Below are 12,598 nucleotides of genomic sequence, written 5' to 3'. Positions count from 1 at the left end.
CGGGATTGAGAGGAATTATTCAGGGTGTTAAATAGGGCATAACTAGCAGTGGTCAGATGTAATTATAGAAAAGAAACTTTGGGCCTCATCTCACAGAATGCTTACTCATAGTGAGTGGTATCAGGTTGTGGAGCAGACTATCAAACAAAGTGAAGTAATCCCCATAGTTTGAGACATTTAAAACTAGTTTGAACAAGGTAGCTATGGACTGATGTACTAATTTATTAATTACCACAACTAGAAGGTCGGTTAAAGGCTCAAATAAAGCTCCTGCTGCTGCTTCTTGTGTTGTGTTTTTACATGCATTTTCCATCTGTGCTCAGACATGGGGAAAAAAAGAATATCTATGTGACCAAAAGACAGAAATAAAACAGTAGCATTTGTAAGTGTTTTCTGTTCTCAGAAACTGATTTTCTCTTACTACATCTGATGGTCAGTGACAGTGTAAATCTTCTGTGAGCTGAAAAGAAATGTGAAACAGCATTGTTTTCTTTGATGTTTTTTCTTTCATTATGTTCTGTTCAAGGAAGAGGGAATAATAGAATCTGTAGGTGTGTGCACGCTCACACATGTACATACTGTAGACTAATACTCCAATCTAGACAAAATCTACCTCAATGAGCCTCATAGACTCTCGAGCTCTGGAAACTGGACACTGTTCTGAGTGGTAAATGAATATCGCACTGCATAACAATAATACATGGTATGGGGAAAAGCAGATTACCTTCTTCACAGGCTTCTAAAACAAAAATTTTAGAGAACTGTCCACCAAACCCTTGAGTCTTCACCCTCATCCTACTCCCCACATCAAGACCAAGGATTAGGATCTTCCCCTCTGATAAAGTCATCAGTTCATCCCATTAACCCATTAAGAACATAAGAACAGCCACACTGGGTCAGACCAAAGGTCCATCTAGCCCAGTATCCTGTCTTCCAACAGTGGCCAATGCCAGGTGCCCCAGAGGGAATGAACAGAACAGGTAATCATGAAGTGATCTGTCCCCTGTCACCCATTCCCAGCTTCTGGCAAAGAGAGGCTAGGACCACCATCCCTGCCCATCCTGGCTAATAGCCATTGATGGACCAATCTTCCATAAACATATCTAATTCTTTTTTGAACCCTGTTATAGTCTTTGCCTTCACAACATCCTCTGGCAAGGAGTTCCACAGGTTGTGCGTTGTGTGAAAAAAATACTTTTGTTTGTTTTAAATCTGTTGCCTAATAATTTAATTCAGTGACCCCTAGTTCTTGTGTTATGAGAAGGAGTAAATAACACTTCCTTATTTACTTTATCCACACGAGTCATGATTTTATAAACCTCTATCATATCTCCCCTTAGTCGTCTCTTTTCCAAGCTGAAAAGTCCCAGTCTTATTAATCTCTGCTCTTACAGCAGCCGTTCCATATCCCTAATAATTTTTGTTGCCCTTTTCTGAACCATTTCCAATTCCAATATATCTTTTTTGAGATGGAGTGACCACATCTGCATGCAGTATTCAAGATATGGGCATACCATGGATTTATATACAGGCAATATGATATTTTCTGTCTTATTATGTATCCCTTTCTTAATGATTCCCAACATTCTGTTCGCTTTTTTGACTGCCGCTGCACATTGAGTGGATGTTTTCAGAGAACTATCCACAATGACTCCAAGAGCTCTTTCTTGAGTGGTAACAGCAAATTTAGACCCCATCATTGTATATGTATAGTTGGGATTATGTTTTCCAATGTACATTACTTTGCATTTATCAACATTGAATTTCATCTGGCATTTTGTTACAGTCACCCAGTTCTGAGAGATCCTTTTGTAGCTCTTTGCAGTCTGCCTGGGACTTAACTATCTTGAGTAGTTTTGTATAATCTGCAAATTTTGCCATCTCACTGTTTACCCCTTTTCCAGATCATTTATGAATATGTTGAATAGGACTGGGCTCAGTACAGACCCCTGGGGGACACCACTATTTACCTCTCTCCATTCTGAAAACTGACCATTTATTCCTACTCTTTGTTTCCTATCTTTTAATCAGTTACCAATCCATGAGAGGACCTTCCCTCTTATCCCATGACAGCTTACTTTGCTTAAGAGCCTTTGGTGAGGGACCTAGTCAAAGGCTTTTTGAAAATCTAAGTACACTATATCCACGGGATCCCTCTTGCCCACATGCTTTAAGACCCCCCTCAAAGAATTCTAGTGGATTGGTGAGTAGTGAGTAGATCCCTTCACAGAAACCATGCTGACTCTTCCCCAACAAATTATGTTCATCTATGTGTCTGACAATTTTGTTCTTTACTATAGTTTCAACCAGTTTGCCCGGTACTGAAGTCAGGCTTACCAGCCTGTAATTGCCAGGATCACCTCTGGAGTCATTTTTTAAAACCGGTGTTGCATTAGCTATCCTCCAGTCATTTGGTACAGAAGCTGATTTAAATGATAGGTTATAGACTACAATTAGTAGTTCTGCAATTTCTCATTTGAGTTCCTTCAGAACTCTTGGGTGAATACCATTTGGTCCTGGTGACTTATTACTGTTTTGTTTATCATTTTTTTCCAAAACCACCTCTAATGACACCTCAGTCTGGGACAGTTCTTCAGATTTGTCAGCAAAAAAAAATGGCTCAGGTTTGGGAATCTCCCTCACATCCTCAGCCATGAAGACCGATGCACAGAATTCATGTAGTTTCTCCGCAATGGCCTTATCATCTTTGAGAGCTCCTTTAGCGTCTTGATCGTCCAGTGGCCCCACTGGTTGTTTAGCAGGCTTCCTGCTTCTGATGTGCTTTAAAAAAATTGCTATTACTTTTTGAGTCTTTGGCTAGCTGTTCTTCACATTCTTTTTTGGCCTTCCTAATTATATTTTTCCATTTCATTTGCCAGAGTTTATGCTCCTTTCTATTTTCCTCGCGAGGGTTTAACTTCCGCTTTTTAAAGGATGCTTTTTTGCCTCTCATTGCTTCTATTACTTTGTTGTTTAGCCACAGTGGCACTTTTTTGGTTGTCTTACTGTGTTTTTTTAATTTGGGGTATACATTTAAGTTGAGCCTCTATTATGGTGTCTTTAAAAATTTCCATGCAGCTTGCAGAGATTTCACTTCTTGTGCTGTACCTTTTAATTTCTGTTTAACTAGCTTCCTCATTTTTGTGTAGTTCCCCGTTCTGAAATTAAATGCTACAGTGTTGGGCTGCTGTGGTGTTTTCCCCACCACAGGGATGTTAAATGTAATTATATTGTGGTCACTATTACCAAGTGGTCCAGCTATATTCACCTCTTGGACCAGATGCTGTGCTCCACTTAGGACTAAATCAAGAATTGCCTCTCCTCTTGTGGGTTCCAGGACTAGCCGCTCCAAGAAGAAGCCATTTAAGGTGTCAAGGAACTTTATTCTTCATCCTGTCCTGAAGTGACATACCCAGTCAGTATGTGGATAGTTGAAATCCCCCATTATTATTGAGTTTTTTATTTTAATAGCTTCTCTAATCTCCCTGAGCATTTCACAGTCTCTGTCACCATCCTTGGGTTGGAATACAAAGGCAACGGGAGTTTTGCTCTCCCACCACCATCCCAACCACCAATTTTCCAAAGAAGAATGTATATCTGCTAAGAGAATTGCTTTCAGAATTCCAATGCTGAATCAAGCCAGCCCTCATCTCTCAGTCATGCAACCCCGAAACAACAGCGATATCATAGTTTTCCTGCTCTCCTTTGGGACTCACATTCCCCACTCCCTGTGCTACTCAAGCAAGTGAAAATGTCTGTGCCACTGACCTCCATCACCGTGGGTGCCTTCTTTTTTTATTCATGAAAGGGGAAAAAAGCAATTAAGTTGCTAGTAATCACTAGGAGGAGGGAAAGAAATTTACAGGCAGAAAAGAAAACAAAAGGGTTAAATGATTTTGGGGAACAAAGAGAAAACAGTGACATGTGTTTAAAGTTTTATAGAAGAAAGAAGCAGTTAGTGAGAAAATACTTCATTTTGTGCAGTCAGCAACCATTGTTTTGGTTAGTACCTTAACAAATGTTTACTTTATGCTCTAAGATCCACCATGAAAATATAATGGATTATTATTCTAATTATCCTTTACTATAGTAGTTACTTTAAAGGTGATTTTCTTTCAAATATTTCAATTACATAATTTGAAATGATTTTATCATTTATTTTGCTAAGTATATTTACTGTACCATGATTTTAAATTCACAGGAAAAGAGAAAATTTAGTGGCAGAGAGGAGAGGGAGGCACATAGTGCACTGAGATGTACAAATCTGAAAAAATAATCATATCATGGGCCTGGAGGATCCTTATTAAATAAGAACACAACTTCTAGTTTGCACAGCTCTGGTATCATTTTATCCTCCTGGTCTATAAGCCTTATTAATCCATTTCTTGAAGGAACTTCTTGTTTTTTAATACTGCTGTTGAGGTACTGATTTTCTTTTTTTAGGGCTCTAAATTTAGAATTATCTCAGACGATGCTATCTTTTCAAAAGTGAAGGAATATTTGTTGTTAAGCTGCATTTTATGGAGGCAGGCTTTAACTTTTCCCAGGAACACTAAGTTAAGTTGCATATAAACTGTACTTTGTTACTAAGTATGTCTACACTACGAAATTAGGTCGAATTTATAGAAGTCGGTTTTTTAGAAATCGTTTTTATATATTCGAGTGTGTGTGTCCCCACAGAAAATGCTCTAAGTGCATTAAGTGCATTAACTCGGCGGAGTGCTTCCACAGTACCGAGGCAAGCGTCGACTTCTGGAATGTTGCACTGTGGGTAGCTATCCCACAGTTCCCGCAGTCTCCGCTGCCCATTGGAATTCTGGGTTGAGATCCCAATGCCTGATGGGGCTAAAACATTGTCTCGGGTGGTTCTGGGTACATATCATCAGGCCCCCGTTCCCTCCCTCCCTCCGTGAAAGCAGCAGCAGACAATCGTTTCGCACCTTTTTTCTTGAGGAAATGAGATTCAAAAGTTCGCGGCTCTTTTCCTGTCTACCTGGCCAGTGCATCTGAGTTGAGAGTGCTGTCCAGAGCAGTCACAATGGAGCACTCTGGGATAGCTCCCAGAGGCCAATACCGTCGAATTGTGTCCACAGTACCCCAAATTTGACCCGTCAAGGCCGATTTAAGCGCTAATCCACTTGTCAGGGGTGGAGTAAGGAAATTGATTTTAAGGGTCCTTTAAGTTGAAAAAAAGGGCTTCATCGTGTGGACTGGTGCAGGTTTATATCGATTTAACGCTGCTAAATTCGACCTAAAGTCCTAGTGTAGACCAGGGCTAAGAAAAATGAAATGGCCTGTGTATTTAATTCTTTTGATGGAGCCTCTGCATTTATCACTAGGATTTAATTTAATCAGGATTCAGATACTATTTTTTCTGATGACTTGGGTGTTGTGACTGATTTCCTCAGTGGATTTTCCTTTTCCTCTGTTCATGGGTTATAATCAAGTCTCTTTCATGTCTGCATTTAGAATACAACTATGTTGTTACGGGGCTGTGAAAACTTTGTGTATCTATTAGCCATAATTTTATTTTAACATGCTTAATATTTAGTTGTCATTCTTTCATTATTAAAAATTTTAATGCTCAGGAGAGGAAGGGGAGTGTGTGTCTCTGTGGGAGAATGTGAAGATGAACCACAGGTGGGAGTGGGATCTGCTGGGGAGTTTTGTCTGAGAGTGGTAGAAGGCAGTAGCTGGAAGTGGGAGACAGGAGGAGCCATAAGGATCTTTCATTTATGAAGGGAAGAAGGCAGTTGAGACTTGAAGATGTCCAGATATTTTTACCAGGGATGGAAAGCAGAAGAAAGGAAGTTATTTATAGAGGAGGGAAGGCAGTGGTTGTGAATGGAAGTTATCTGTGATTTTTTTTTTTTAAAGATTGAAAAATGCGAGATGGAGCCTTTTCTGGAAAAAGAACAGCAGATAAACCCAGACAAAGTTCAGGAGCTACCAGAGTGTTTCATCCAGGGATGGAAGGCATCAGGAATGCCAGGAGCTGGAGCATCAGCAGCTTTTAGGCCAGGGCCAAAAAAGTGAAAGAGAGTGAGCTTTGAGGAATGACTGCCAGAAGGAAATATTTCATTTGGGAAGAGGTGCTAACAAAGATAAAATTTCCACAAAATATCTAACTGTTACTTTCAAAACATTTCCCTTCAGACTCCCATGCTAAAGAGACTCGGGAGTCATGCTGTCAGGCTGAATTTCAGTGCTTTAAATATGCCAGATTTAGAAGTAACCCTTTTGGCTTTCTTAGTGTCAAAGAAAATTCCATCATAAAGGAGAGTTAGGTAGTCAGGAAGGGGAAATGAGCGGCTAACAAAATGTAATTTTTGTAGAAAATTTCATTTCTTCTCTCTTTTCCCAAAATATAACTAGTGTATTTAATATTGAATTACACAAATCCATAACCTGTCTAGGTGGATTTCTGTAAGTACATATCAAATACCACTTTCGGTTTTGGAAATCTAACGTGGAATGAATTATGGAACTTTGCTACAGAGGGTATATTCTGTGAGCCACATTTTTAATACTAAATTAGGGATATGAAAAGAAGTGCCTCTTTCTATTGACTGGCACCCAGAGTTTACCAACTTTCTCTGCACAAAACTTGAATGTTCTTGCAATTCTGAATCTTAGATTGTGCCTTGTATGGTAATGTTTCTTACACTGTTGCTCCATTATCATCTTCCCTATCAGCAACTTTGCACCAGTGCATGTCATTTTAGCAACTGCTATGAAGACACACAACATTAAAAATCAAACTGGAAGTGTTTGGTGCCTATGAAGGCTCCAGTGGATTAGGAGTAGTGGATCCAGAATGTTGTTTACTATCCCTTTATAACATTTCCATCATCCCCTTTGTGGTTTTAGGAAATACTGACATATCAAAATGGTGACTATTTTCAGGATTCTGCTTATTTTAGAGCTTCCTGTGATATATAAACTAGTTGGAATTTTTTCAGTGTATGCAGAACTTTTTGGTCAATTTCTTCAGTACATTGGCCATCTCAGGGTCAGTCAGGTCACTTTGTCAAATAACTGAATAATAGTAGTTTATCTGTATGAAGAAGGAAGCACAAGAAGTCAGCTTTTAAATCCAGCACTAAACTTTGGCTATAAGCAGATCAAAATGCCTGGTTTCTGTTCATAGACCAGGCTATGAAAAGAGCAATAGCATATATGCTGGGAATTTGGTTCCATATATTAACCAGTCTTTGTAGCTTTTGAATTTTTCTGTAAGCAAACACAACAGAAAACCCAAGGCTTTGGTCCACATTTCGCTCTAATTTAAAACTGGAGTAACTTCACTAAAGGTAACAGATAACATTTTCAAAAGTACCTAAGGCCCATTTTCAAAAGAGACCTGTGAACTATCATTGAAAGTTAGGCTCCTAAATGCCTAAGTCATGTCTGAAAATGGGTTAATGAAGTTACTCCAGATTTAAACTGGAGCCGAATTTGGCCCAAAGCCATGGTTTTTGTGTTGTGCTTTCTTGCAAAGTCAAGCTATGAAGACTGCACCAAACAGTTAATATGTGGAACCAAATATCCCGCAGGCATACTGTAGCTCTTTCCACAGCCTGGACTCTGGACAGAAACCAGGCATTTTGATCTGCTAATAGCAAAAGCTTTAGAGCAGAATTTCCAAGCTGACGACTTGTGCTTCTTTCCTCAGACAGATAAGCTACTACTGCTCAGTTATTTGACACAGTGATCAGACTGTTTGACTGTGAGATGGGCAATGTGTTGAAGAAATTGACCCAAAATGTCTACATACATCAAAAAATTCCAGCTAGTTTATACACCACAGCAAGTTCCAAAATAAGCAGAATCCTGAAAATAGCCACCAACCTTCTTTTGATATGTCAGTTTCTCCTAAAACAACAAAAAGGATGATGGAAATTTTATAAAGGGTAAATGACATTCTGGATCCACTATTCCTAATCCAGGTTTCAGAGTAACAGATGAAGTGAGCTGTAACTCACGAAAGCTTATGCTCAAATAAATTTGTTACTCTCTAAGGTGCAACAAGTCCTCCTTTTCTTTATTCCTAATCCAGTGCGACCTCCATAAAACACATCCAGTTGTATTCCTTGTGCTTTTGAAAATCTTATCCCATGTTTATACTAGATTTTCACAACAGATGTACATAGGAGTAACTGAGACCAGCAATGACATTCCTCTTATTTACTTGAACTTTATGTAACACCAGTGATGAAGTTACACTGGTGTATCCTGAATCAGGACAAAGTCAGAGGAGAATCAGACTGTTTGTCACTCGATGCAATGTCATGAAAGCTAGCAGTGGAGAGCATCATTCTTAGGAAAGTAATATTTCCTTGTGTGTTCTCCTTTTTTCCCTTATTCAGATAAGTGCTCAATTGAGCCAAGACAGTCACTTCACAAAGATTTCTTGATAGTTCTGCTGTGTTAATCCCACCCTTGGTTTCACACTGAGATTCCCAAATTGACAAAATTTCCCAGTTGTTCCTGGGATGGTGTGTCTGACAATAATGCTTTTGAATGAAGAAACTAAAGCCTCTTTTGTGGCCTCATCAGGTCTGATTGCATGCCTTGTCTCAGGAAATCCCCCAGTGAAACGGGTTCTTCACAAGGCAATGCTGAGCTACTGTGCAAATTGAGAAAAGCCGTCCCAGATACCTCATGCAACAGAGATTTTATAAGGATTCACCAATTAGGTACAAAATGAATATTGAGATCTCATCTCAAATGTGTTAGCATTAGTTTTGACCTGTTTGTCATTCAGGGTTGTCTGTTCTTCAGATTCATGCTTCTGTAGTAAGTTATGTGTTTCCTAAATAAACCCATGTCTGAATATCATATTTTTCAAAGGCAACTACAGTAAATTATGTGGACCAGTCACTCCTAAATATAGCTGTTTGGGGATGTTAAAGTTGCCTATCCTGATTACTGTTATTCATTGCTCCATCAAAACTCCAACGCAGCTTACCTCTACCAACCCGCTCTTGTGTACGTGAGTCCCTTTCAAAGGCCCCTGGCATAATCTGGGTCCAGATCGTACTGCTACATTGTGGGCCAGGTTGCCCCCACCAGCTGGAGATCTGCCTGGTGATTAAGGTGTTCACCTGGGAGGTGGCAGATGTGAATTCAAATCCCTCCTCTGAATCAGGCAGAGAGAAGAAATGAATTCACATCTCCTACCACACAGGTGACTTCCTTAATCAATAGACTATAGATCATTCTCTCTTTGGCCCAATGAATATTTAAGTACATTCAAGAGGAAAGATTTGAGAGCAGTGTAACCTATACTTCGTGGAACTGTTTCAACAGCGAGATTGATAGCCTACAGCCTGGTGGTTAGGGCACTTATTTGGTACTGGGGAGGTTTCCATTCAAGTCTCTTCTCCTGAGTGGGGATTTGAATCTGGGTCTTGCATATTCCAGGCACATGCCCTAACCACTGGGCTAAGAGTTGTAAAAAGGGAATGCTTTCTCTTTCTCACACCAAGTATTTTCCCTGACTTTTCAGTTTGTAGGCTGAACCAAAAACTCAGTTATTCACCCAATTCTACTTATATCAACTCAGCAGCTGAAGCTACTGCAGAACATGATACCTCACTTACTGACTACGGAGTTTTTCTCCATGAACATGTGACACGTGCGCTCTATGAATGCTGACTCTGGGTGGGATAGAAGATGCTGCTTTTGACTTGAGCTGGACCCCCTCTTCCCAGTTGAAAAGAGAGGGAGCTGCGGTCACAGCATTCTCCATGAGGGACCCTGAATTTTGGAATCCACTCTCCCTTTTGGTCTGAACTATGCTGACCCTTCAGGGCATGCTGAAAAGCTCATCTCTTTTTCCTAGCAGAGGAAAGGGGCTGGTGAAGGGGAGGATCTGTGCACCTTGGACTGATGTTTAATGCTAGATTGGTTTGTTCCTGCACAGTTTGGGGGAGACTGCTGAGTTTACTTTTGCAGGTGCTAGTATGATTGGATTTTTAATATATGATGACAGGTCCAAATAGGGTGACCAGACAGCAAATGTGAAAAATCGGGACGGGGTGGGGGATAATGGGAGCCTATATAAGAAAAAGACCCAAAAATTGGGACTGTCCCTGTAAAATCAGGACATCTGGTCACTCTAGGTCCAAAAGCCTTGGAGAGGGGCTTTTCAATGGATTGTATGACTCCTAATACTGTGTTAATTTAACAATGCAGTGCTGTGTCCTATAAAATTGTCTGTTTGCCTCAATGCCCTAGTAAAGTTCCTATTTGCATAATTTGCATCCTGCCTATCTAAATTCCTTATGTATTTAAAATTGACTGTCGTCTTTTTCACTTCTGCCCTAAACTCTAGGTGGGGAAAGAAGGAGTGGGGGAGGAGCTGTAGATGATTTGTATAATGCCAGCAGTGTGCTATGTAAGCAGTAATAACATTAGTCATAGTCACATTAAGCTGTATGGTTGGACCAAATCGTATACTGTGAGAGATCACTTCAAGTAACAAAAAAAAGAAGTCTTTGTGCCATCCGCTAATTGTTATATCAACACACTCACACATGCATCTGTGCATCTTCTCTTCTACACAGATGTTAGTTATTGCTGGGATGCCTGTAGCATCTCCAGTTCAAAGATATGTTGTTCCTGCAGGAAAAGCTAACATTTCTGGTCCCATACTGTGAATTATCCAAATCTGAGCAACTGCTTTGTCATGGGTCAAGTGAAGCTGAAGTGAGGAATATAGATATGATTGTGCAGCCAAAATGACACGCGGAGCCCATCCACTCAGAAAATTCTTTTATTTGTTAGTTTACATGGAGTTTCACTTCACTTTCTGTCCATGAATGCCCACTTCCTTCTGGTGCTTGCAAACTGGCCAGTACGCTTTCTTTCTAAAAGCCTAAAAACACCTTCAAGATTGCTGACATTTTGTAAAACATCTATGATGGTATGTTACATGTTGTGCTGTCTAATTGCATGTTGTGTTGTCAGCATTTTGATGGCCCCTGGTTTGGGAGATCCTTAGTGAGGAATACAGGCACTGCTATGCACAAGCATAAGCCAACACTAACTGACTCGGAAGAAACTTCCCCCTATTCCACAATTGCTCACTTATGGATGGTTTGCATCTTCCTGTAAAACATCCAGTAGGGGCATCAGAGACAGGATACTGAGCGGGATGGATCACTGACCTGATTTGGTTCCTATATTCATAGGTCACTGAGAACAAGTACATTCATCTCTTCTCACAACTAATGATCCCTACACAGACCCTCTCCCAGATAACTAACCATAACTCTCTGCAATCTCCATCTCCTTTTCTAAGGGCCAAATTTCTGGCTGTCTCTATCCACATATCAAGAAGGAAACTACTGGTGGATCTCCACAGCCATTTCCTCTCATTTGGCCTTTTCTCTTCCTGTCCTTGCTGATTCCTGGCCCAGTAGTCAATATGTGTAGTGTTAATGGGGGGGATAAAGAGAGTTCCCAGCTGTGTGGAGGTGGGGCATGGGTCAGACTTTATATAAGTATCCCTTCCTGCCCGTATTGTAGCTGAAAATGCTCCTGGATCTTCTGTGCTAGCATCCTCTATGAAACACCCTTAAAAACAATCAATTGTCCCCATATCAACATTGGAAGTGGCTCATTTTTTATGGGTTAAAGTCAATAGGAGATGTCTGGCTAAACTCCAGTTTCTGTGCACTGCTTTGAAGAATGTAAGGGCTCCATTGCATACCAGTTTCACACAAGTTAAAGTGGATTGATGCTTAAGGATTCTTCCACTAAAAGTATTAAATCTGGAGAATTTTATTTTGTTTTTATTTTTTCGTTTACTTTCCCCAACACAATATGTGGTTGAATTCTATGTATTTCTGCTGTTTACAGTGGTTAGTACTCCATTTTATACCAATAAAACTTTGTCAGTGTAATAAGTCTCCTCATGTCTGCTTTAAGTCGAGATTTAATTTGGTCCCTCTCTATTTGTTTTCCTTGCTAGAAACACAGACATTCATATTTATAACCCTTTTGTTCTACAGCATCTCCCAGATGGCTCTGTCCCAACTGCACATGCTGAATTTTATCTTTTACCGGATCCTGATGAAGTCAGCAGAAGGAAAACGAAAGCAGTTCCAAAAAGCACTGACCCTACTTACAATGAAATTGTGAGTGTTACATTTTTCTTCCAGCATTTCTTGTCCAAATCCTTTCCTGAAATAGCAATAGAGCTTTGAGAGTTGCAATAACTGGTACAATCAAGAAATGGGGACATATCCAAAGGTGAAGTGTAAACACTGATGGTCTTCCATTTTGCTTCCAGTTCTCAGTGATACAACAGTTTCCTTATGTCTCTCTCATTAGGAAAATAGTTGGCTAACTAAAACTGTTCAATCTTCTACTTTAATTATAGTTCCATGTTAGACTACAAAAGCCCATTATCTATTGTTTAATGCTTTATTCACATTTGTACCTGTCACTTTAAACAATACAATATTAATGAATTGAATAATTCTAACATACCTACACAAAACAGACACTGAACTAGCTTTCACTATACTAAATAACAGGATGGATGGAGTCTTGCATTGGTATTGATCTACGAGGGTTCCGTGAACAC

At 39.9% G+C, this 12,598-nt stretch overlaps 1 protein-coding gene across 1 annotated transcript in view; it reads left to right on the top strand.

Moving 5' to 3' along the window:
- PIK3C2G (phosphatidylinositol-4-phosphate 3-kinase catalytic subunit type 2 gamma) overlaps window positions 1–12,598 on the top strand; it is a 276,099-nt gene that overhangs the window by 245,914 nt on the left and 17,587 nt on the right. The window contains exon 31 of the mRNA XM_048827594.2: window positions 12,021–12,146. Coding sequence (XP_048683551.2) covers window positions 12,021–12,146 — 126 coding nt within the window. The remainder of the gene's footprint in view (window positions 1–12,020; window positions 12,147–12,598) is intronic.

This window comes from Caretta caretta, chromosome 1, assembly GCF_965140235.1.
Source record: "Caretta caretta isolate rCarCar2 chromosome 1, rCarCar1.hap1, whole genome shotgun sequence".
Lineage (NCBI taxonomy): Eukaryota > Metazoa > Chordata > Testudines > Cheloniidae > Caretta > Caretta caretta.
The sequence above is the reverse complement of the archived record's forward strand: the minus strand, read 5'-3'. Positions and strand labels throughout refer to the sequence as shown.